Source organism: Mesoplodon mirus, assembly GCF_964341445.2.
Source record: "Mesoplodon mirus genome assembly, chromosome: 1".
Lineage (NCBI taxonomy): Eukaryota > Metazoa > Chordata > Mammalia > Artiodactyla > Ziphiidae > Mesoplodon > Mesoplodon mirus.
Window position 1 is genome coordinate 34,685,938 of NC_138976.1, and position 26,635 is coordinate 34,712,572.

The following is a 26,635-nucleotide window of genomic DNA, read 5'->3' on the forward strand; positions in this document are numbered from 1 at the left end:
GGATCACAGAGGCCCTGTCAAATGGCTGTTGTGTGTATAGTGGGGAGAGGCGTCATCAGGTAGAATATCTTTGGAGGGAAACTTCATTAGGCAATACCCAAATTAAATACGTACATTCCTTTTGGCCCAGCATCTCTACTTGTAAGGAATTTATTCTACAGATGGATTCGCACGACGTGTGTAAGGATGGCGGCAAAGCTGTCATTTTAGAGATTCAGGGCAGCCTGAATGTCCATCAGTATTGATTGGTTAAATAAATATGTGCTTGTTTAAACACAGAATAGTTCTAGATTGACAAGAAATGCTAACAATGTTTGTCTTTGGGGAAAACTAGGGAATAAGAGGGTGGAAAGGGAAAGTAACTTTTGGATATTTTTGAATTTTTACCACTGTCTGTATTACTTACTAAAAAAGGTTGAATAGCACAGCAGTTCTCTTTATTCCTAACTTTCTACTTAGTCTCCAAATAGTTAAAAGCTTCCTCTGCTTTGTGTAAGATGAAATCTCAAGTTGGGACAGGCTGGGAACGGAGCAGATCTGTTTCAATTCTCTCAACTTCTGAGTCCCAAATGCCCCAGCAGAATGGATTCTCTGTGGTCTCACCAATTCCTTCTCTAGGGCCATTCTCCCATTTGCAGGTCGGAAAGCATTGCCCACATTCTGCCTGGACAGTTATTTCTTCGTATTCTCAGACAGAAATATCATTTCTATTTCCTTTTATCTCCTCTCAAAACATCCCCATGCTGTTTCTGCTTTTCGCTTGTTAAGAGTTTCAGAGCTGTGTCTTTACCTATTGTGTGGTGAACTCTCTTCCATGCGATCTCTCCTTTGGAATGAAGCACCCCTTTCTGTTGCTAAACTTAGACCATACATCTCAACCCATCAACCCAGGAGAAACACCATTCCTTGAGCTAGACTTTGAATCTCCTTGTCCTGCTTCTCACTACATGGACTGCTAAGGCTTTAAATCTCAAAAACTGCTAAAAATTGCTACCAGCTAGCATCAAACGTTGTGCAAAGCACCTTACATATACAGTGCCATTTAATTCTCACAACGGTGAGACATTGTTAAATTCTATTTTGGGATGAGGAAAATGAGGCATAAAGAAAAGAAACTGGCCCAAGGTCACATGGCTAGTGAGGGGCAAAGCTGGGATTCAAACTACCTGAGATTCCAAAGCGTGTCCACAGTTCACCTGAGAACTAGGTGCTCTTGCTCCAACAAAATCACCACTCCACACTGGATTCTGCAGTCTTCTCTCAGCCTGCAACATCCTGCCATTTTGCTTCTGTAAACTTCCACCTGCTACCCCACCGTGGGCTCTAATCTTGGCACGGGTCCTTAGATTGGGGTGTGCTATGCCCTCTCCTCCTTGAGTGGTTGGAATTCACTAGCCTCTCACTTCAGCAGGAGGGCCCAACAATGACCTAAGTCTTGGTTTGACAGATTTTGGGGGCAGGAGGTTGTGATGAAATTAAAGCCATATAAAGAACCACTAGAATTCTTACATTCTTCTGCTTCACCATGAGCCCAAGGAAGTGCAAAGCTATGCTGAGCAGACAGATGTAGCTGCTTATTATGATGTATCCGTCCGTTTACTTTTTTTTTTTTAATTTATTTTTGTCTGCGTTGGGTCTTCGTTGCTGCGCGTAGGCTTTATCTAGTTGCGGCGAGCCGGGGCTACTCTTCGTTGCAGTGCATGGGCTTCTCATTGCAGTGGCTTCTCTTGTTGTGGAGCACGAGCTCTTGGCACGCAGGCTTCAGTAGTTGTGGCACACGGGCTCAGTAGTTGTGGTTCGCGGGCTCTAGAGCGCAGGCTCAGTAGTTGTGGTGCACGGGCTTAGTTGCTCTGCGGCATGTGGGATCTTCCCGGACCAGGACTCGAACCCGTGTCCCCTGCACCAACAGGCGGATTCTTAACCACTGTGCCACCAGGGAAGTCCCCGTCCATTTACTTTTGAACATCATGCCTCTTTAAGAAAAAGAATATGTATATGTATAACTGATTCACTTTGTTATAAAGCAGAAACTAACACACCATTGTAAAGCAATTATACTCCAATAAAGATGTTAAAAAGAAAAAAAAGAAAAAGAGTTGGCCTCTAATTAGTTAAAAATTGAGCCACTAAAACAAGGGCAAACGTAACAAGACAGGAAGCTGTGCTTTTCCAAAGTGTGGTCCTGCGCCTGCCCACCTCAGACTCTCCTTGGAGTGACCACTAAAGGGAAGGTTCTTAGGTCTCACCCCGACCACGTAAATAGAGCCTCACAATCTCCATTTTTGACAAGCTGTCCAAGCGATTATTTGGCTTCCTAATATGGGGGGAAATGGGCCTTTTTGCAGAATTGTTGAGGATTTCTTCTTTAGTGGAGTCTCAGCTGAATGTCAATTTCACCTCTATTTCACCTTTTAGATATCGCTGGGGCTTCTTAAAATGTGCCACCTTTCATGTGCAAAGGGACTTTTCTTTCTTTAGCTGCAGTTTGCTTTTTCTCTCTGTCTGCCCCCTTATACCTTGCCTAGGCATTTTTTGCCTTCTATAGCAAAATAGTGGAAGCAAATCATTCTAGGGCTATTTAGGGTATTTACCTGGTACTTTTGGAAGACTCAGTCAGTCAGAGAATTCACTTAGAGCCATGTGAGGGAAATACTGATCCAAATGGATCAATGCGGCTGCTCAAGGAGCTCTTTGATGAGCTCAGATCTTAACAGACTAGTTAAAAGCTGGAAAAATTAAGGGCAACAAAAAGGATCTATCATTTGTTGTGTTCAGAGCAGGACCCAGGAGGCTGGAGTCACTGACCTGGAAGCATGGTGGGATATTAACAGCCAAGAAAAACGAAGGACTCCTGCACTGTCCTTACTCCTTCATCTTCACTGTTAAGGAGGACCATTTTCAGTGGAAGTGGTAGACCAAGAAATGAAACAAGCAAGAGGGTTTTGAAGGCCAAGGTAATGACCTGACATGATTTCAAGACTTCCAGTCCACATGAATTACATCAATCTGACGATACTGTCAATTCACTGTTAGATATTCTCAGGGATCACAGAAAAACAGTGGATGATCAAGACCAGTAAGTAACTGAGTTTCAAAAATGCAAAAAGCTAATCCCATTAGTTTATGGAATACCGAGTTTGGTTTTGCTGGCAGGTAATATTCCAGAAGAAATGACCAGTTTGTGAGCTCTCGGGAAGGAAGAAGGGGATCATCTCAAATGAGTGGCTCACTAAGAAAATAACGCTCCATCTCTGCTCCTTTGAAAAGGGGGCTGTTGGTACACGAATGCCTGCATGGACAGGGTGACTAGACTGCTGGAGGAGGGGTGAGGGGACGGGCGGGGTATTGGGAAGGCGGCTTTCTGGTAGTTCTGGATTTCAGTGTAGTGAGCTCTTCCATATCATCTAGTAAGAGTCTCCTGGAGATGTGGATCGACAGGGTCCCAAATGGTGGAATAATTAGCGGTGAGAGGCCTTAAAGCACAGGAGCGGAGAACACAGACTTTGAAGTCAGAATTCTGAGTGACCATGGGCAAGCTGCTTGGTTAGACCCTAAGCCTGAACCTCCCCACGTGTGAAACGAATATCACCCACCTCACAGAACAGTTGGGAAGATCAAGTGAAGTGACGTATGCAGAGTTTGAAGCGCACATCCGGCTACTAGCCCCTGTACGTTTCTGTGGATCAGTGTCAACCTACCGGTGTTTCCAGTATCACACGGCTGGACCGTCGTTTGCCCCACTCAAAATTATAGCGATGCCTCCAATGAGAACGCCGTGGGCACAGTGAATAACATTCACATTTAGCAGATGAATCCAGAACATACGTGGTGGGCAAAGTCCTGCTCAAAAGATGATGCTCCCAGCTGGATACAGTTGTTCAGGTACCTTCAGACCAGCTCAGAAGTGATGCATTGCTGCCTGTTATCTGGTTAGATGTTTCCTTTAGAATGAATGCAGAATAATTCATCTGCTGAGCAGACATCCACTGAGCACCTGCTACTCATCAGGCAGCGGGGAACAGAGGAGAGTGTGACACAAAGCTTACACTTAAGGAACGTACAGCCTCCAAGATGAGATGAATAAGAAAGGCAGTTTTAACACAAACTAGTGAATACATCACAGATACACCCGGGGGCTGGGGGGAGGAGCAGCAGAGCACAGGAACTAGCCCGGTTTGCAGAGGCGGGTGGAGGCGGTCAGAGTCCCGGGGAGAAGACAGCCAGCGTCTGAGCAGAGGCTGAAGGGATGAGCAGGAGTGGGGTGAAGAGGATGGGAGTGACAGCATTTTCAGCAGAAGGAACAGTATTTGCAAAGGCGCAGATGGGAGGAGCAGCAGGGTATGGTGAATGCCAGGAGCTACAAGCAGTTTGGTGTTGTAGGAGTTTAAACAGGAGGGTGAGAAATGGGGGAAGAATACGCTAGCTAGAGCAACAGGACAGGAGCAGATAGCGGGGGAATTCCAGAGAAGGCCTTGGACTTCGTCCTGTGGGTCATGGAGAACCCTGGCAGATATCAAGCACTGCAAGGGCGCAATCAGACGGTGTTTTAGAAAGATCACTCCAGGGACTGTGAGGAGAATGAACTCGTCGGGAGGCTGGAGTCAGAGAGATCAGAAAGAGCACCTCTCAGCCAGACAGAAGATGCTGCTCCAAGATCAGTGTTGATAAGGAGGGAGGAAGGGCTACATACAAATACTAAGGAGGCAAGCTGAACAGACCTGAGGACTGCCTGGACACGGGTGGCCAAAGGGAGAGGAGCTGTGGATGACGTATAAATGCTTACCTTGGTGAGAAAGAAGAGAATTCAGGTGAAGTTACTGTGTTTTGTTTTTTTCAGTAAAAGAGGATGGATTTAAGTTTTGACATGTGACGTTTGAGGTGTACAAGGATATACAAGTTGAAATGTCCGTGTAAAAACTCACAGAGTGGTCTGCATTAGAGATAATAGCTTCAGAGTCAACAGCGCCTATAAAATCTTGACAAGGTGAGAAGGGCAGGTAGACTGTGATCAGGGAGAAAAGCAGCGGGCAGAGGAAGAACCCTGGGAGAACACCAATATTCAACAGGAAGACAGAAGAAGAGGCTGTGACAAAGACAGAAGAAAAAGTCCAAGGGCTAGAGAAGCAGAGAGCACAGGAATCAAGAGATTCGTTTCAAGAAGCTGTGAGTGAGCGGTCACCACTGTCAAATGCAGTAGAGAAAGGTCCGCCAAGTTGAAGGGTGAAAACCATACGCTTCCTTTAACAATTAATATGTATGCACACTGGTTAGACCTCTTGGTTGCAGACAATTGAATCCACTCAAGGTACTTCAGGCAGAAAGGTATTTATTAGAGGTTATTAGATAAGTGTACACAATCTCCAGGAAGCCACAGACACGGGTTTGGAGGTCTCTCTGCCGGGAACAGCAGCAATCGCCAGGGCAAACACCCACCCTCACCACAGGACTGTTACAGCGGAAACGCCACTGCCACCTGTGATCAGAACTTTCATCAAAGCTGCCCCGGATGAATAAACACCTCAGCCACGGAGCCTACAAAAAGGGCCACCCTTCCTAAGAGCAACCTCATTCCAGGATGAGTTTGCTCCATGCCACCTAACTGAATGTTCACCTTCAGACTTCCAAAGTCCCATCACCTACTTCATCCACAAATGATACCTCTTGTGCAGCATAAAAGGAAGATGGAGTCAAAAAAAAAAAAAAAAGCAAGAATAATCTTTATTCCTCACAAACACATTTGTAAAAATGTATCAATGAAATCAAAAGATTCAGAACACAATTATCTGTATGCAGCACGTAAACTGAGGACCAAAACATCTGCTAAAAGGAAATACACCTGTAAACATGTATCTTAGGGGGCGTTTATAAGTGATCAACTCCACTGTGCATGGTGTGCAGCTGATTCCCTCCTTCTGGATAGATTTTTGTGGTAACCAAAAAAAAAGAGATCAGATTTTGGCAATAAACTATCTCAAGGGAGGGAAACACATTTTTTTTTAAAAAGGCTTAAAAGGGCAAATTACAATTACATATATAAAAAATGGCACAAGAATTGATTTCACAAAAACACTAAGGAAAGTATCTCAGGCCTACCTATCAGGAGGAAAAAAAAAGGTCTTACTCGGGGGCTTGAAACGGGGGCAGGAAATAAAGAGTTTGGTACGAGTTCTACCCTAAAAGGCAACATATTGATTTCTGGTTCTACAGAAAGACTGTGCAACACCCTCCTATCCTCTTGCATGGGATGCTTTGGCACAACTTCACTAAAATTTTACATGCTTCAATTTGAGCCATATGCATCTCATATTGCATGTTGCTTCTTAAAAGAATGAAGCCTAGGATAAAAACCAACCCTCAAACTCTATATACTGACAGTGTGCATTCATAATTATGTCTTCTGAAAGCACGCAAGTTAGCACCACCAATCGTTAGGACATTAAAAAATTATTCTTGTACTTGAGCAGCAACTTCTATAAAAATAAAGGCTATGTGATTTCTGATTAATAAAACTACGAGAATTCAAAATGACTAAACTGCTTTAAGATAGGAAATTCAGAATCTCCCTGTATTGATATAACCTTTAACATATTATATACTTTATTCAGCTTTTGAAAGAGGTAACCCTCTGTTAAAGAAGGTGTGAATGTTATGTCCTCAGCCTAAGAATATTAAATGTTGATAAATCACAGAACTGTAGAGCTAGAGAAGACCTTGTGATCATTTAGTCCAACTTGCTCTTTTCAGACGGGGAAAATGAGGCCAACAGAGGGGAGATGGTCTGTCCAAGATCACACAATGGCAGAGGCTGGGCCCCAGTGACCTCAATTCCCACCACTGTACTACATGGTACTCTCTACGGAGCGATCTTCCGAAGTTTTTCTGGTTTTCTTTGGTCCCATTCATTAAATAACAAAGAAACATCAGGTACACAGCAATACGATAAACACAGACTTATACTCCAATTTTAAAATCAGAATATCAAAACGATTCCTGAGCCTTTAACTACCTTCATTTTTTGAGAATGCAGTCAACAGTAAGTTAGGACTACCTATTGGGATTATTTTCAAATATTTACACAGACACTGAAAACACCTTTCAGAACTATTCCTAGAAGACATTTCTACAAACACGTCCACGGGATGCCAAGACACTTTCCATGGGATGTAACGAAACTATGATGGTGAATGGAAGTAAGACGCTTCAGTCTCTCAAAGTGCAGTCATGAGTTTATCTCGATACGTCATACTTTGCATTCCTCCTAAGTTCTTCTGGTTCTGGTCGTGGACATAATCGAAATGGCTGTCATCTCCACTGGCCGATGCTTTCCAATGCGGCCTGTCATCCTGAAAGGATGGCCTGTTTTGTTCGCAGAGTGAGTGGTCAGTGGGGGTATGAAGACAATTCAGAGAGGTGAGTGAAACAACACAAGCACAAAGGAAACGGGACAAGAAAAACCATGAACCACATAAATGGGGATGGCTTTCAGATGGAAATGAATGGATTTTTTACTTTCAAGTATTTTAAAAATTCAGATGTGGGTCCTCTATCAACTTCCAAGTTGAGAACAGCTCTGCCCATGGCTGTGCCATCACCCCTCAAAGGGTGTCTGATGATCAAGTCAGTCTGGGGAAAGCTAGGTGGTGGTGAAAAAGGTTCCTTTTCTACAGGAATTCTCAAGAACTGTTGCCATGTGAACGTACACTGTGAACGCCTCATGCAGCATTTTCCAAAAGTGCTGGACCAAATAATTCTCCTTTCCTGGAGAGTCTGATAAACACAATATGCTGGGAACCACCCCCAGAGATTCTGATGCAGTAGGTCTGGGGTGGGGCTGGGACTCTGCATGAACAAGTTTTGCAGGTGACACTGATGCTGCCAGGCAGCAGGGCCACCTGCAAGCAGCACTGGTCCAGCCTCCCTAGCATTCCCAGCCAGGTCTGCCTCACAAGGAAACCAATATGGTAAAACAGGCAAAAATAAGTGTTAAATTTTGTAAACACAAGGTTAAATTAAAAAGCGTTTCTATAAATCTCTCTGTGTCTCATGTCTGGAAAAGAAACGGCCTTTGCAACACAGAAACATTTAGAAGTATTACTTCACTAGTTTAACTTGCTTTTAAATGTTACATGAATATCAAGTGCTTATGATCAAACTGCACTGTTGTCCTACAGGATCCCCAGCAAACTTGGTAAGAACTATCAAGAACTAACTGCTCTCATCTGCCCCGTTCTCAATGGATTTATTCCCATCACTCCATTCGCCGCACTTTCTCGAGAAGCAAGGCTAGCAATCTCACTAAGAGATAACTTTATGCAAACTGAATTCACCAACTATGTTTCTGAAAGAGCTTCACACATAAACACCAATTAAGACTGATCTGAAATTCAAATCATGAAAGGAACGTTTGCCTTTACAAAGCTGGCATTAAAAAAAAATCTCAAGCTTAACTGTAAATGCAACAAGGCAGGTGCCAGTTTACTTAGGAAGGACTGTGGTAGGTTAGGGCAGAGGTGGGTAAACACGGCCCTCAGCCTAAATCCCACACTGTCTATTTTCATAAATGAGCTTTATGGGAACACAATCAGGCCCATTCACTTCTGTATCGTCTGTGGCTGCTTTCAAGCTACCATGGCAGAGTTGAGTAGTTGTGACAGAGACCACAAAGCTGAAAATACTGACTATCTGACCCTTTACAGAAAGAGCTTACCGACCCCTAGGTTTAGAAAAAGATCCATCACCACAAAAAGCAACCCTCCACCCCATCCCTGGAAAAAAAAAAAATCCTTTCAAAAAATCCCACAACAAAAGTCCCTGAGCTTTAGTCTTATTTTTAGTAAATGAATTCTCAGGACAGGAAACCGTTACTTAGAAATTTTAAGTAACATTTCAAACATAAAACCAAACCCAAAATATCTGAGGTTAGAATGACTAAAACAAAACAAAACAAAACAAAAAACCCCACCCAGTTCATTTTTATTTCGTCAAGCATAACTTTAGTACATCCAGACCCATCACCGGCTTATTTTGCTTTGCAAGTTATTCATCTCTTCCAGGACAAGACAACTCTTTAACAGTTGTTTCTGATGCAGAATTTCAATTCATAACTATGTAGAAAAGGAGAGCTTGGGAAAGGACGGCTCTATGAGCTCAGGTACTTACCTGATGTTTGGAGAGTGCGGGTGCCAACGAGGCTGGCTGGGGTGAAGATTGGGGTGATACTGAGGCTAGAAATAAAACACCAAACTCGATTATTAGATGCCCTTTGCTTTCAATGGTCTTCACCGGCTGTGAATGGAGAGGCTCTTACTGAACCCTGGCTGGGGGAGCGCACGTTTCCCAGGATATCACGTTTCCCCCGTGACAAAGGCTGGGGGCTGCCCTCCAAGAAGAAATCGGAAGGCATCTGCCTTGAAAGGGTGCCCTAGAGCGCCCAGGCAAGGCAATATTCATCTCTCCCAAGGGAACCCACGGAAGGGGCCAGAGAGACGGAGAGAATGCGGGTAATTTATTCTTTAGAAACAATTTCTGTCGTTGCTGAAAATGACAACTGTGTGTAAACAGTTACATCTGCAAACAGACAAGGACTGGACAGAGGATGCCAAGGCAGCAGGACTCTGGGCGAACTCTTTCTCTCTTGTTAAAAATTTTTTTTCTAAAATGTGATCCAAAACAAAACACCCAACCCCCCACCCCACCCCCGCCCCGGAAGCAAACAAACAAAACCCCAAACCATCCAGAGCACCATTATCCTGATAAAACAGAAGGAAAGAAGTAGTTTGCCCATTTTAACATGAGAAAATGGATCCAGACTGATGACTCACGAAACGGCCCGGGGTGAAGATATAAGGCTGGCCTGGGTGGGTGGCAGGTTGCCTGCCAGTCCACTTCTGGCCTGCAGAGGGCAGCGGTCTCAGACTGTGTCAGAAGCCCTGGGGCTTTTCAAGGCTAAATTTTCTACGGGGCAAATTAGGTTCTCCTGACATTTAAGTCACCACAGGCTTGCCACCATTATTCTTTAAATTATTTCTTCCCCTTCTTCTTCTTCCCTGCTGTTCTGGTTAATAAGCAGAAGTCCATTCTCTATTATGAAAAATTCTCAGCAATTCTGTTCATTCCATTTTCATGGACCTGCAATGCCCTCATTGACTATTCTGTATTCCAGTGGCCCCTCTCCTTCAAGGATGCCTGTCAGCAAGTCCACAGCCCCCAAAGGACATCCTACTGGAAAGAGGAACCTGGAGAAAACATTTCAGTGGCAGAATCTGAAAGCTGACCAGGGCTTTAGAATCTCCTGGAAATAGTCGCTTCATATTTCTCTCTCTTAGGGGATACAGAAACCCAGAGGTGATAGATGATTTGCCCAACGCTGAACCGTTTCAGGCGTTTTGGCCATACAGCCAAGGCCCCAAAAGAGGCTCCACCAACGGTCTTGAACAAAAGAGAATAACCTAGAAGAGAAGTGGACCTTCTATTCTATATACCTTGTCTTCAAACACAACCAAATCAGATGCATTGGAGAGAGGTGGGCACCTTATCCATAGAGACTTGGAAGGAGGATATTCCAGAACCTTCCTTGGTCTCCTTTGGTAATTTATACACCCTCTAAAGCTGTCAAGGAGTATTTTTTTAATGTTAACCCACATGGTTCTCAACCAGGACCGTTACATCTCCCTGGGGACAACTGGAAATGAGTATGTGCAGTTTTGCTAGTCACAATGACTTGAGAGTTACCTGTAACTCTTGGGCAGAGAAGAGGGAAGCTAAACTTCATGTAACTCTAAGGACAGTCCCAAGCAGTGAAGAACTGTCCATCTCCAAATGCCAATAGTGCTCCCATCAAGGACACAGCAATCCGTCCTTTGCATTCGGCTAAGCTTGCTGAGCTCAGAGTAACACCAATGCTGCAATACCACCTTCCCGGAAACCTTTCTCAGTGCTCAGATGCTTACCGGGCCACCTCTCAGGATGTTCTCTTCCTGGTCAATTTACTCCCATCATGGCACCTCTAAAGGCTGGCAAGGAGCAGAGGGCCAGTGGTTGCCAAAGATGTTAAGAGAACAACATCCAGGTAACAATTGTCATGGATTTGATTTCAATGAACAATCGCCTTGACGTTCACTCTACCTGCGAGGCTGCTGGGGCAAGGGCAGCGCTGAGCTGGGAATGCTTTGCTTTGTTTATTTTTTTTTTTTTCTCCCCTTCAAGCACTAATCACCCATCAACAACATTCTAGCCACTCACACCTGAAAGTCCGACCAAAAAAAAAAAAAAATCTCTGACTAAGAACCCAAAGGCAGCAGCAAGGAGATCAGCAAAGCTGGCCTTTCCCCACCAAGCGCAAAGCACTTTTTACACTAATTCTCTACAACTCGGAAGTCACGTCCAGGTTCTGCGCATTGGGCATAAGATTTCATGTACAGAAGGTGATATCACAAAATTCTTCAGAAACATAATATGGAGGTCTCATAAAGATAATGTACACTGGGATCCCTGCCCCCACCTAAGGAGTTAATATCTACAGTAATGAGACTGATTAGATCCAGAAAGAGACTGATTAGAATAAGGATCCAAAGTGAACTCATCATGGAGTAGTTTTATTGTGACATTCAAAACCAGACTGGTGATAGGGCAGAGAAACTCAGGAGAGGAGTGTCCCTTGGACATTCACACCCACCCAGGACAAGAAAGCTGGCCACCATGTTAGGGGGTCATCAGACATGGATGCTGCCTCTCAGCACATGATAACCTGTGAAGCCAGGGACACATCATTAGCTCAGGGCCCCCACCTGGCCGCTCATCAGAACCACCTTAGAGAGGCACCACAGCTTGCCAATACCCAGATCCCACCCACCCTAGAGTTTCTGATTCAACCAGTCCAGGCTGAGGCCCAAGCACCAATTATTTTTTTAAAGCTTGCCAGATGGTTCTAACATGCAGCAGGGCTGAGAACCACTGGTGCTGGTGATTTCTAATCAAGGGGCTCAAAGAAGGCTTTGTGGAGGTGACAGCTTCCCAGCAGACAAGTGTGGGCCAAGAACAGTGGGAAAAAATTATGGGGCAACAATGATGTGATTCGCCCTAAAGATGCTACCAGAAAACTACTAGAGCTAATCAATGAATTTGGTAAAGTAGCAGGGTACAAAATTAATGCACAGAAATCTCTTGCATTCCTATATACCTAATGATGAAAAATGTGAAAGAGAAATTAAGGAAACACTCCCATTTACCACTGCAACAAAAAGAATAAAATAACTAGGAATAAACCTACCTAAGGAGACAAAAGACCTGTATGCAGAAAACTATAAGACACTGATGAAAGAAATTAAAGATGATACAAATAGATGGAAAGATACACCATGTCCTTGGATTGGAAGAATCAACATTGTGAAAATGACTATACTACCCAAAGCAATCTACAGATTCAGTGCAATCCCTATCAAACTACCAATGGCATTTTTCACAGAACTACAACAAAAATTTTCACAATTTGTATGGAAACACAAAAGACCCTGAAGAGCCAAAGCAATCTTGAGAAAGAAAAATGGAGCTGGAGGAATCAGGCTCCCTGACTTCAGACTATACTACAAAGCTACAGTAATCAAGACAGTATGGTATTGGCACAAAAAGAGAAATATAGATCAATGGAACAGGATAGAAAGCCCAGAGATAAACCCACGTACATATGGTCACCTTATTTTTGATAAAGGAAGCAAGAGTATACAATGGAGAAAAGACAGCCTCATCAATAAGTGGTGCTGGGAAAACTGGACAGTTACATGTAAAAGAATGAAAACTCCTTAACACCGTACACAAAAATAAACTCAAAATGGATTAAAGACCTAAATGTAAGGCCAGACACTATCAAACTCTTAGAGGAAAACATAGGCAGAACACTCTATGACATAAATCACAGCAAGATCCTTTTTGACCCACCTCCTAGAGAAATGGAAATAAAAACAAAAATAAACAAATGGGACCTAATGAAACTTAAAAGCTTTTGAACAGCAAAGGAAATCATAAACAAGACGAAAAGACAACCCTCAGAATGAGAGAAAATATTTGCAAATGAAGCAACTGACAAAGGATTAATCTCCAAAATATACAAGCAGCTCATGCAGCTCAATATCAAAAAAATCAAACAACCCAATCCAAAAATAGGCAGAAGACCTAAATAGACATTTCTCCAAAGAAGACATACAGATTGCCAAGAAACACAAGAAAGGATGCTCAACATTACTAATCATTAGAGAAATGCAAATCAACACTACAATGAGGTATCACCTCACACCGGTCAGAATGGCCATCATCAAAAAATCTACAAACAATAAATGCTGGAGAGGGTGTGGAGAAAAGGGAACCCTCCTGCACTGTTGGTGGGAATGTAAATTGATACAGCCACTATGGAGAACAGTATGGAGGTTCCTTAAAAAACTAAAAATAGAACTACCATACGACCCAGCAATCCCACTACTGGGCATATACCCTGAGAAAACCATAATTCAAAAAGAGTCATGTACCACAATGTTCATTGCAGCTCTATTTACAATAGCCAGGACATGGAAGCAACCTAAATGTCCATCAACAGATGAATGGATAAAGAAGATGTGGCACATATATACAACGGAATATTACTCAGCCATAGAAAGAAACGAAATTGAGTTATTTGTAGTGAGGTGGATGGACCTAGAGTCTATCATACAGAGTGAAGTAAGTCAGAAAAAGAAAAAGAAATACCGTATGCTAACACATATACATGGAATCTAAAAAAAAAAAAAAAAAAAAGGTCATGAAGAACCTAGGGGCAAGATGGGAATAAAGACATAGACCTACTAGAGAACGGACTTGAGGATATGGGGGGTGGGAAGGGTAAGCTGTGACAAAGTGAGAGAGTGGCATGGACATATATACACTACCAAACGTAAAATAGATAGCTAGTGGGAAGCAGCCGCATAGCACAGGGAGATCAGCTCGGTGCTCTGTGACCACCTAGAGGGGTAGGATGGGGAGGGTGGGAGGGACACGCAAGAGGGAGGAGATATGGAGATATATGTATACCTATAGCTGATTCACTTTGTTATACAGCAGAAACTAACACAACAATGTAAAGCAATTATACTCCAATAAAGATGTTTTAAAAAACACGATGTGATTCTCTAAGAACTGAACACATGATGTATGCTAAGGAGCAGGGACAATAAATGTAGAAAAGTTAAGCTGGACCCAGGTTTCAGAAGGCTGCGAACAGCCAGCGAGAGCTACCCACAGCAGTGGCTGGTGGGCAGGCAGGGGGTTCGGGCCTTGACGGTCATCCTGTGAAAGAGCAGAACATCAGCCATGGAAACCCATCTCCGCTCCTTCTGCAGGCAACAGGCCTAGCACAGTGCTTTACAGAGCAGGTTCTAGAAACCACTATTCCACTGATGGAAATGAACACACCACCAACAGAAGTGGTGGGGGAAGCCAGCTTTTCTTATGGTGGGAAGGTTGTCCAACAGTCAAATGACTTGCGGAAACACTGGACTTAAAAAAATAAAACGTGTGTTCCTTGAAGGATTTTTCAGCACTTTTGACATCCCAATGGGCACCATAAGATCCGAGAAGGGAATGAAGGATGCAGCATTTCCCAAACATGTGACCAAGACATCCTTTCCTGGGGGCACATCTCCAGGGACTCATGTTTCCTGGGCCTAGAACACACTTGGACAAAAAATGGCCTCACTTGAGTGCCCCCGAGAGGCTGTGTTTGACCACCCAGAAACTTAGAACATATATCCCTGCTGCTTGCCAGTGTACAAGGTTAAGAAAAACAGGCAGCTCAGATGACCAAGAGGAAGCAGGGGTCAGGGGAGAAGGCTCTCCTCTTACTGTTTTCTCAGAAAAACATGTACTGCTGTTATTTCTTCCAAACCTGATTATAAGCGCAACGACTGCTCAGTGTGGAAAATTTAGACACTTTAAGAAGTATGACATGAAAACCTTTAAAAGCAATAGCTCACCTGGTAATTATGGACTTCAGGATTTGTTTTAGAGCTAAAAAAAAGAAAAGAAATATTGTAATATAACAGGTTGTAAAGCGGCATTATTACTGATTTATTTAACAGTTGTAAACTAATCTTAGGTGCTAGCTACTCTGTTAGCAACTTTTACAAAATACTATTTTTTTGGTTACTAGCAGCTTAAATGAACATATAATTGGGGAAACCAAACAGCAGCTCTCATTCGTCACTTTAGAGCTCACAAATAGAAATATGTAGGTCATATTCCAGACCCGTGCTTATAATGTTATATTTTGGTGGCAAAAAGGAGGTCCTTTCAGTTGGGCAAACTAAATAATTTTAGCTCCCATTCCAGGCCTGCCCCGGCACTGCTGGGTGGCCCATGGTACCGGGCAGCTCCAGTGATGTCCAGGGCTTTCTCCAGCTCAAGGGAGGGCCACAAGCCACTTCTGAGCATACACCACTGTGGGTCCCACTGCTCTCAACAATGCTGCCATGATGTGGCCACCACTCTGGAATGTTCATTACACATAAGGTTCTGTACTGGGAACTTCACATCTGTTATTATTTAATCCACACAACAAGGCTATGAGGTCAATAAATGTTACCACCTCATTTTACAGATAAAGGAACTGTTGCCTAACAGAGATGTTAGGACACTTGCTAGCTAGTCCATGGCCGCACCGTGACCGGAATTGACATTTGCAAAACCCCTAGGCCAGTATCCTTTCTGCCAAGCCACGCTGGCTCTCTGAGAACCTGTGGAAAGGTTCCAGGCTCCTCATGCATGATCCTATTTTAATGGAATTTGAAGTATAACTACTCTGGTCAAAAGTATGGGTGGAGACAGTTGGTGCAAAACACAATGTATTTAATATGCAAGCTCGGCATCTGCCAGAGAAACCACAGACCAACCCAGCACCATCATCGGGCTAGGCTGCTAGGGTGGCGTGTTCAAAATCACGGTTTACTGCTCCTCCAGCAATGAGAGGAAAACATTTCATTGTTATGAGTCTTGCTTAGGGTCTAAATAACCCTGTGTTCCAGTTTTCATAGAGGGCCAGTGCACAGAGCCAGGCTCTGGGCCAGATTCACCCCCGGCTGCATTTCACCAGGAGGGCTAAGTGTTCTGCAAGGTGCTATTTTCCTGGCATCACCTCTGCGCCCAGAGCACAGTTTCATCCCCGGCTCCCATAGAAATCCTCCCCACCCCCAGGATCCCACAGGCTATGAAGAGCAACTGAAGAGCTGTGAACAGTGGTTATTAGCTCATTTGTTCCTAAAGGGTATATTTACTGGGTGGTTTTTTTGTGTGTGTGGTGGAGATTTGGGTTTTTAGTTTATTTTGGTTCTCAATATATATAATCTCTACTAGACGCTAAGAGGAAAATGTAATTTTATGAGGGAAAAACAAACAAGCAAAACAATCACTTCCTTAGAGAGCAAAGGAAAGAAATGTAACTCACAAGCCCCTGAGAATTAAAAACAAGACATGCTGACAGGCATACTTTCAGCATACTGCCCGCCATAGGGATCCTGGAAACAGGGCAAGCTTGCAGGCCTAAAACTAACCCATGCAGGATCCCTGCCACCTCCTCCCATCCTCAGGGGTCCAGGCCTGATGCACAGCAGTTCAACAGGACCCTGGAGCCCTTCGTGAGATGCTGAGAACTGAACCCAGACAGAAGAGCCAGACATCTGACGCCCAGCCGAACGGCACTGCAAGCAGCGTCTGCAATCAGAGTGCCAGGCTGAGTTTCCAGCTGTGACACAACGGCCAGCTACATTCTCCAGAACCTTGGGGCCCTTGGAGGTGCCTTGGGGCTGCCTGTGGGATGTGGGGGGTGGGTGAGCAGCAGGTGCCAGCCCTGCCCTCCCCTCCCTGCTCGGTGTCACCCAGAGCAGTCCCGCTTTGGTCTGTTCTCTGTACTGGGCTTCCATGGCAGGTTTCTCCTAGTGGGCCAAAATCAAAAGCTAAAAAATTTCGAAAAACACTTGATCTAGCCCAACCTCTTTGTTTTCAGATGAGAAAAAGGCCGCCCCAGAGCTGAGTTAAGAGAAATGCCAGGGCTGGGCGGGAGGCCTCCTGATCCCTGATCACTAACACACTCCTCCACACACCGCACACTACCAACTGCCCAGGGCGTACGGCACACCAAGATATGCTGACCTCAAAGACCACCCTCGCCAGTAGCCTGAGACCTGTGCCTGGGATGACCAGAGACTAACCAGATGGGGCTACCAGAGGCTGGAGCTTGGACACAAGGGCCGAAACAATTACACAGTCTGTGATTCTCTAGCATGACAGCTGTCCACTGAGGTCGAAACTCACATAAGAAAACAACTGTTTCAGGGAGAGAAAGAGAAGTACACACCAGGTGGGACAGTGTCCTCTTGGGCAGCACACGAGACTCACCTGGGAGCTTTAAAACCACAGATGTCCAGGTCCTCACCCGGAGACTGATTCGATTAGCCTGGGGTGTGGCCTGGCTGAGGGTTTCAAAGCTCAGCAGGTGATTCCAATGTACAGGAAAGATCAAGGCCACCTGTGCTGGAGAAGGGGGCGGCCAACCACGCCCCATGGGCCGAATCTGGCCCACCTGCTTTTGTGAGTAAAGTTTAATCAGAACACGCTGGAGTCGTTCATTTACATACTGTGTATGCTGCTTTCATGCTCCGGGGGGCAGGGTGGAAGGGTGCTGAGAGGGACAGCAGAGCCTGTGATGTCTAAAATATTTACGACCAGGCACTTTACAGAAAAAGTTTGTGGACACCGGTGCTAGGGTTTCAGCCTTGTGACAAGTTCTCTTCCTACAGGAAGTTCACTGGGTGTTGATAAAGGTCTTCTACATTGTAGGACATGAAACCCGCACATCACTGAGCAGATCCAGTTTTTGTTCTCGGGGAGCTTTTGCTCAAGAGAACGGCCTTTCTTTCCCATCACTGCCTGCAGTGCCGTTAGCACACTGTGCCATACACATTCCTATCACCTTTATCACTCACTGTCACAATACACAAAGCACAAAGCCACTCAAACAAAGCATCTGTGTTTTCCAAAAAAACAAACTGTCTTGGAACATTCTACTGTGTACTTATTGAAAGCCAGGCGGACGGTATAGCCAGGCAGCAGCAAAAGGGGGTGGAGAGGAAACCATCAGTGCTTCACTCTGTGATTTAACTGTATTAAGGAAAAAGTCAACATTGCAAACAAATACAGTAATTCGAGAGCAGAGCCATACCCGGACTCTGGGGGCACTTACCAGAACTGAGCTGCTATCATCGGGTTGCTTGCTTTAAAGGAAAAACAGAAAAGTATGACATCTTAGAGAGCTTTACCAATTTTTACCATTTTTACCACTTGTTACCAATGATCAGGGAAGAGATTCCTGTGATCTCAGAGCGGTCCCAACCCCAGGAGGCAGAATCTTCATCTTGGCTACCTCTCCTTTCTGGAGGAAAAGTAAATCACCTCCTGCTGTGCCCCACCCTCCAATTCACTCAGAACATGCTCACTGAGCTAGTTCCCAGGACCAGGAGTCCTAGGAGGCAGAGACAGACAGTCCCTGCTCTCAAGGAGCTCACAGTCTTGACACAGACAGAGACAGAGGCGTGAAAGATCGAAGACAGGCTGAAATACAAGCAGTAACCTGTGCAGGGGGGCTCGGGACAGACACCTCCGACTGGGTTCGGGGTGTGAGTCTGCGGAAGGGGCCATGGACAGAGGTAGAGCTTGTGAACCTAGACACCACTTCGTTTTTTGAAAAATGGAGCATGGAAAATCATTAACGGTTTCACAAAGATGCTAGAACTCTGGCTGGAGAAAATGTCAGTAAAATAAAGGAGGGAAAGAGGATGAAGACCAGGAAGGGTAGTGGAGGAGAAGCACGGAACCTGGAGTCTGGAAGAGCTCTAAGGCCACCTCGTGGCATCAAGCACCCTCCCCTCTGCAGCAGCCACACCGCGGTGCCTTTCCCTTTGTGCCTGTACACCTCCAGGGACTGGGCGCTCACTCTGTAAAGAGGGGGTACTATCTTTGGATGGCCCTACCAGAAAGTTCTTCCTTCGACCGGGGTGTTTCTGGGCAACTTTGACCCAACTGGCTACGTGCACAAGCATAATAATGCTCACCAGGGAGGTGAACACAGCCCTTGGGACAGACAGCTTTCTCATCGCCCCCCCACCCGGCCCCACCCCATCACTCATCACTCCCAGTTCCTGCAATCAATCACCCTTCACGGACCTGTCACCCTCCCTGGACACAGCCCCACCCTCTCAACCTCTGGTCTTTCTTGAAAGTGAAGCCACATTCCTTGGGCTCTGGGCAATTTTTTCCCCACGAAAGCAGCCAAGAATGGCTTTGGAGAGTTTCTGGCTGCCACGCTATTGTACCGTTGGTTCAAAAGGGAAGGAAACAGTGGGGAACACAAGGTTAAAGATTCTAGATGGGAAAGCACAGGTGCCAGGTCCCACAGAGGCCCACTAAGTCCTGAGTTATACAAGAAAAACATATGAAATGGCCAGTACAATGATATATGGGAGGGAACAAGAGTCGGGTGGGGAGATGCAGAGGTCCTGCTATAAAAGAACAAGATAGGGCTTCCCTGGTGGCGCAGTGGTTGAGAGTCCGCCTGCCGATGCAGGGGACACGGGTTCGTGCCCTGGTCTGGGAGGATTCCACATGCCGCGGAACGGCTGGGCCCGTGAGCCATGGCCGCTGAGCCTGAGCGTCCAGAGCCTGTGCTCCGCAATGGGAGAGGCCACAACAGTGAGAGGCCTGCGTACCGCAAAAAAAAAAAAAAAATTTAAAAAAAAAAAAAAAAGGAAAAAGATAGTCCTGAATGGAGAAGCAATCAAGTGTGGACAAAGGAGAGCTAGGAAATGGGATCTGGTGGCCGGGTTTAAATAGAAATGAGCCTGGCTTGCTCATTTGCTGACTGAACCTGTAACTGGGTACCAGGCCTCATGCAGGTGTGAGGCCACAGTAGTAAATGACAGACAAAGCTCGGGGAGTTCGGAAAAGGGGGGGTGGAGAAGGCAAGCATCCTGGGGCCTAGCTAAATTCAAGGGCACAGTGTGCTTGGATTGACTGTGGGCCCCGAGTCTAGTCTTTAATTAGTTCTGGTTCTGCTCTTAAGTGGTCAGAATTCTGGTTAGCGCGAGACTGATGTCCCCAATTGAAACTGGAAGACGGAGAAGAGAAGGGACTCTTCTTCCCTCCGAGACATGTCATCATCTTCCATGGGCAAGAAACATGTTTACCTATGATATCCCTAAGGTCCCAGGTCCAACAGAAGCAAAGAGATACAAGAAAAGAAACATGGAAAAGGGGGAGAAGGAAATGAACACATCCAATGGGAAAGACTAAAGACAGCTGGATGGTGAGAGTAGCCTGATTCCCACCAAGAGAATCCCACTGGGGTTTTGTCAAAAGCATCAGAATGACAGAGAACAGCAGACAGTTCCTTCACAAACTGCTTCGCCAAACTCCTTGGGGCTTATTAACCAACTGAACCATGGTGTAAAATTCCAAGACAGAATGAAAAGCACACCACCTTTGAATGTCGAATGTCTCCGGGACGGATAGCGTTTACTAGGCTTCCTCTCGAACGTGCTGGTTCTTCGTAACCTGGCGCCATGTGTAGCCTGGTATTCCGTCCGGCCACTGGAAAGCAAACATTTCACTGCATGCTACCAATATCAGAATGTCAGTACATTATACGTATTTGGAAGTGAACTTTTATTTCCAAGAGCTCCAATGTAAATTTCAACTTATCTCAAACTCGTTTGGTAAAGACACACACTAAATTTAGCCTTCCGTTTGAAAATAAAATCACTGTTGCCAAATCCAGGCTGTATTATATTTCCGCCAAAGGACAAAACCTGCAATTTAGGTACCAGCCACTTGACTACATAAACCAAGCAGGTCTGAGTACTTGGAATATTTGACTAAGAGAACACTGATTCACACATAAAATACCTTTCCCAAAACATATTAGGTAGACATTTAACTCTTTTAAAAGGCTGTTATCAGTGACCACTTAACTAAACCTTGGCTTTCCTTGCTATGCCAAGAAAAACACTGCTGCTTTCACCAAGGCTTTCCATCAACCCAACGTCCAGCTACAGCTTCCAGGAGGCAATGCTATCTTTGTCTGATCTATCACTGCCTCGTTCCAACCACCCTCGGCTTATGATTTATCACATGGAAGGAGCCACTTGCCACCTGCTTTAACTGCCTCCAAGGGGCAAACTCATCTCCAAACTCCCTTCCTTCTCACGCTGGGCTGGACCAAGTCCCACGGAAGTGTCCTGCCAGGATGGAAACCCCGCCTGGGCAACCTCAACAGTCCAGCCCTGCTCACTTGGAGCACAGCAGACTTCAGCACACCGTGCAACGTCTCTGCCAGGCTTCGCAGTTATGACATCTTCCTTCCATCCTTCCTTCGCAGGACCCATGAGTCGATTCTTTCTCAAAAAGGACTTGATCCCCCACCACCACTCCCCTCTGCAGCATTTAAAAATACATTCAAACCAAGCGATTCTTTAAACACAAGTGCACAGACATTTCCGTGCACAGCAGAAAAATTTGAAATGAACAAATCGTTTGGCATCTTAAATAGAGTTCAAGGACATGCCATGTGTGAGAAGAGGTTATGAAAGCATGTGAAGTTTTAGATCTTGTAACAGCAATTCTCAGATCTGTAAACATGCCTCAGGAATCGACCCTGGGAGTGCATTTAAAATGCACATTCCCAGGCCTTATTCATACAGCCACACGTGAGTCCCCATAGATTCTGATTACAAGGGCCTTAGATGAGGTCCTAAATCCTCATTTTAAAAAAACACCCAGGGGGCTTCCCTGGTGGCGCAGTGGTTGAGAATCTGCCTGCTAATGCAGGGGACACGGGTTCGAGCCCTGGTCTGGGAAGATCCCACATGCCGCAGAGCAACTAGGCCCGTGAGCCACAACTACTGAGCCTGTGCATTTGGAGCCTGTGCTCCGCAACAAGAGAGGCCATGACAGTGAGAGGCCCGCGCACCGCGATGAAGAGCGGCCCCTGCTTGCCACAACTAGAGAAAGCCCTCACATAGAAACGAAGACCCAACCCAGGCAAAAATAAATAAATAAATAAATAAATGGAAAGAAGGCTCAACCTTAAAAAAAAAAAAGTGCTCATCAGTAGTAACCAAGGAAAGAAAATTAAAACCACGGGGATATTTAAAAAAAAAAAAAAAAAAAAAAACACCCAGGGAGTTCTCATGCACTTTGAGAGACATGGTCTTAGAAATGTAAGTAGAAATATATCAGAATAAACCTCTCTTTCTTCAGGGTCTTTTCAGATTCAAATATTCCTGAGCCCAGCCTGGGTCACACACACACACGGTGACATCTGCTCTCATTCTTGTCACCAAATTTCTTGATGTTGGCATGTGACAGGCGATACAGTAGTGGTTAAAATATAAGACATAAGACCCAGACTGCCTGGGGTTGAATCTCAGCTCTACCACTGACTGGCTGTGACTTCGGGCAGATTATAAACCCCACCCCCAGACCTAGTTCCCTTATTTGTACAATGGGTATAACCTGAGGACCCATCTCATTAAGGCCATGGGGAGGATTACGAGTTGGTACATGAGAAGCTCTAGTGCAGTGTGGTCGACAGAGCTTTCCAAAACGACGCTCGTGTTCTACATCAGCACGGCCCAATGTGGCAGCCACCCATCTCACTTGTACCAGGCACCTGAAGCATGGTTAGAGAGACCAAGGAGCCACATTTTTAAATGCACTGAACATGAATTAATTTAGATAGCCACATGTAGCTCGCATCTACTGTATTAGACAGCACAGTTCCAGCTAAATGTCAGCTGTTAATAATTTTGTGATTATTAGCTTCATCTTATCGATGAGGATGCGGAGGCTAGAAGAGCTCTGGCGACTCCACGAAAGGTCAGATGCTAAGAAAGAAGCAGGGGCAGGACGTCCAACCCAAGCCTCCAGATGCAGGTCCACTGCTCCTTTCACCAAAACATCACGGCTGCCCTCCTACAAGACACGTGACCGTGTTGTAAAAACGGTGCCTACCTGAACCTGAAGCGAGAGCCCAGTCTGATAAAGTCCGATCTGTTGGACTTGCTGTTTCCCGGCGTCCGCAGCCGGAAGAAGGCGTGGTGCTCCACGGCGCACTTCCACAGATGCTTGCAGGTCCGGGCGCTGTCCAGGCGGAACACGAACGTGTGCTCCTGTTCCCGGCCCTCGGAGGTGAAGCACGGGGGTCCCGGTGAGCGGGGATTTGTAACACTGACTCAGGATGACTCACTCACAGCAAGGCGGAGGAACGGAGGCAAGGCTTACCTGGTCATCGTCCTCCACCACCACCAGCGTCAATTTGCTCTTTTTAAAATCCATTTTGGTAATTTTTGGCCTGGCCAGAGAGAAAGCATTTTCAAAGCACAGTCTGCAGCAGCGCTGTCTACCCATCACACCGCCGTTTCCTTTCTACCGTTTAAGCTCAGATTTGCTCCAGGAATCACTCATTCATGTTAAGTGTGATTATCCAGAAGCGCCACTGCCATTTGTCAGACACCCACAAATGCAAGAATACATGTGTTTTAAAAATGAATCTGGGTGTTGCAAATATCCCTCGATCATCACCCATCACATATAATTCCACCACAAAATAGGAAAAGACATTTTTAATATAGGACAAAACTAAATTACCAAAAGAACAAGCCTATTTTGTTAGCTCCTTCAAAGATTAAAATGCCTGTCGGGGTCAGTCCAAGAGAATATTCACAGCCATCTCTTCCCTACAAATAAACGAAGGCACAGTCGGTAGAGGGTTCTAACAGGTCGTCACAGAGCAGAATGCAAAACAGTTTCCTCACCGCATTACTTTGTTTGCACATTGTTTACACGTTTTTCAGTCACCGGGAAAACCAATTACTTAAACGCACACGGTTCTTACCCTGACAACGTGCATGTCTACCCCATACATTTCCAGCCACTTCGCTTTATTCAGATAGGAGAGTTCCGCCTGGGCAGGGCTCTTTCCCCTTAGAAAAACCAACGAGACACATGTGAACTGCAACGCGTACACCCACACAAGCCTGAAGGGCACGGCCCCATGAAGGGGTGCTTGGGGCAATTAAAGGGATGAGGGCTACCGACTTACATCAACATGACACGACCTCCAAGAACAGACTGTTAACTGAGCGGAAAGAGGACAAGGCAGGGCTTATAATAGGAATGCTTAGGGAGACGACTGTGTGTGTGTAGGTTCGTGCACGCGTGTGTGGAGGAGAAAGGCTGGAAGGATACACAGCTGGCTGCTCACGGCGGCTTCGTGCAGGGAGGAGCGTGGGTGGGGTGTGGCAGGGACTGGGGCAAGACTCCACGCCCGCCCGCCCGTTTCTACGTTGTTGTGTCAATGGGATATGAGAATGTGCTACGGTCACCCTGCATCTGCAAAGGAGCCAGAATGGCTGTGGGACAAGGGGAAACCACGCTCGGTTTCTGAGTCCAAGAGTGACTGGGCACGGGCAGTGTCTGGGGAAGATGGGCCGGGCGGGAGGAGAGGCGGTGGCCCTGTTATCCAGGCATAAAACTGCTAGACTAGGGTGACTAAGGGAGGAAAGGGACAAAGCAAGAGAGAAGTGGCAGGGCCGGACTTAGCTGTGGTGACCACGTGTCCTGAAATACAACTCTGCAACACATGGTCTCAGACATGAGTGTCCCTGTAAGGAACCCCAGGACACATTTCTAAAGGGTCTGCCCTAGCAGTCCAGGCCATGGACAGAGCCCCAGGTGTGTGGGACCGGGTGGATCAAGGCAGCACCCCTCTGCCTTGGTTAGGAGGCCAGGATGGCCATGGCATCCCTGGCTATGCAACGAGCAAATCAGGACCAGGCCCTGTACTTCAGAGGAAGAAACAGGAGTATGGCTTGGTTTTTACTGTACATCTCTGGAAAGAGAGAGGTCCTGTGGGCCTTTGAAAAACAGGACTGAAGCACGGGAGAGAAAGTAGTGAAGAGCTGGAGCTGCGATTTTACAGTCATCAACAAAGCCCCTCTGCCATCCAATAGAAGAGTCTGACAAGTGCTTACAAATGACCAAATGCATATATCAGAATGTTAGATAGTAGCATCAAGGTACCTGCACTCTTTCCACCTCTGGAAGATATCAAATTCCATCGCTTCTGTCTGATTTGGAATGAACCGAAACTCAGACACAAGCTCTGGTGTATGTTCTGGAAGCTCGCACTCCCCAAGCTCGGCTGCAGGTTTCATAAAAGGGAGAAAACAGGAGACAGTGAATGCTTTTGGTTATTGCAGCACCAGGTCCAAAGGCACTTGGCCTGACTGTAAACAGCACAGGTACCCCCTCATGTATAACCAACTCCCCGCTTTCAGGAGGATTTAACTCCCACTCGGTCCCCACATGTACGTTCAGAATCCCCATGAAATCACTCCAATGTGCTCCCCACCAGGCCATACACCATCATCTCAGTTATGACTATCCCTCTCCCGACTATTTCTCTGGCCCAGGGAGGCCCTGATTACATTTCCCCCACAAAATTGTAGTGTCTGAATTTGCAATAAAAGGCAATTGCAGGGAATGGGGACCCACCCAGCAACATCCATGTAACAAGGCTCTCGTTAAGGGTGGGTCTGAACAGCACTCCAGAGTCTGCAGTGCTGGAGAGGACCAATCAAGAATGCGGTACAGGCAGAATCAGGGAGAAAAAATCTGGCAGGAGGGAGAAGGAAGGAGTGAGGAGTGAGGGTGGAGGGCGTGAGAAGGCCACGGGAGCAACTGCGGCAACTCAGGCAGAAGCTGGGAGGGAGCCGGCTGTGCAGAAGGGAGCAGCAGCCACGCGGGCGATCCCAGCAAAAGGCCCGAAGCTGCCGCTTGGTCCTGGCTCTTGCCCAGTGCCCCAGGGAATGCAGGGCCCGAGGACACAGGGGGCCCATTCCTCCAGGACATGAATGAGAAAGTCCACTCTCTCCACTCCCCCTACCCTTGCAGTGCAGGAGGCAGACCCCAGAAGGAAAAGGAATCCTCCAGGGGTTCCTCTATACCTTGTTTGCTATGAACTCTAATTACCTCTGATACCTTGCTGCACAAAGTGTGGTCCGCAGACCAGCAGCGTGGGCCTGCTCACCATGCACAATCGCAGGCCCCACCCTGGACCTGCTGCAGCAAACCCACCACGTGCCCAGGAGGGTGGTGCACACATTACTTTGAAAAGCACTCATCTTCGACAGCGGTTTTCGAATGCACCGGAATTGCCTGGAGGGCTCGTTCGAACACACGTTGCTGGCCCCCATCCCCGGAGGTTCTAAATCCACAGGTTTGGAATAAGGCCTGAAAACTTGCATTTCTAACAAGTTCCCAGGGGATGCTGACGCAGCTGATGCAGTATGTTCCCAGGGAACTCACGCTGAGAATCACGGCTTAACACGACATCCCACAGACCAGCCAGCAAATGACCAAACACCCCCAGTGACAGCAACGCACTATGAACCCAGCAGCCCTTTCCAGTGGCTTCTGAGCCCCAATCCCAGAGCCCACCTTTCAGGAAAGGGACTCCAGTTGGCTCACAGGAGAAGAGGTTAAAATGTTCCTGTCCACACAGAGG

General features: G+C 46.1%; 1 protein-coding gene across 8 annotated transcripts in view; it reads right to left on the minus strand.

Annotated features, from left to right (window-relative positions):
- The window catches only part of EPB41L4B (erythrocyte membrane protein band 4.1 like 4B), a gene marked incomplete at its 3' end in the record, with an annotated part of 141,899 nt that overhangs the window by 52,484 nt on the left and 62,780 nt on the right, over window positions 1-26,635 (minus strand). For 7 of the 8 annotated variants that reach the window (XM_082623065.1, XM_082623067.1, XM_082623064.1 and 4 more), the window contains exons 7-15: window positions 25,150-25,270; window positions 23,963-24,050; window positions 23,716-23,804; window positions 23,350-23,419; window positions 23,080-23,249; window positions 20,549-20,658; window positions 18,257-18,287; window positions 14,997-15,030; window positions 9,160-9,224 (exon numbers count right to left, since the gene is read on the minus strand). In XM_082623065.1, the coding sequence (XP_082479191.1) occupies window positions 9,160-9,224; window positions 14,997-15,030; window positions 18,257-18,287; window positions 20,549-20,658; window positions 23,080-23,249; window positions 23,350-23,419; window positions 23,716-23,804; window positions 23,963-24,050; window positions 25,150-25,270 (778 nt within the window). Of the gene's footprint in view, window positions 1-5,309; window positions 7,357-9,159; window positions 9,225-14,996; window positions 15,031-18,256; window positions 18,288-20,548; window positions 20,659-23,079; window positions 23,250-23,349; window positions 23,420-23,715; window positions 23,805-23,962; window positions 24,051-25,149; window positions 25,271-26,635 lie in introns of those variants that run through there. The other variant, XM_082623068.1, reaches the window with a different exon arrangement.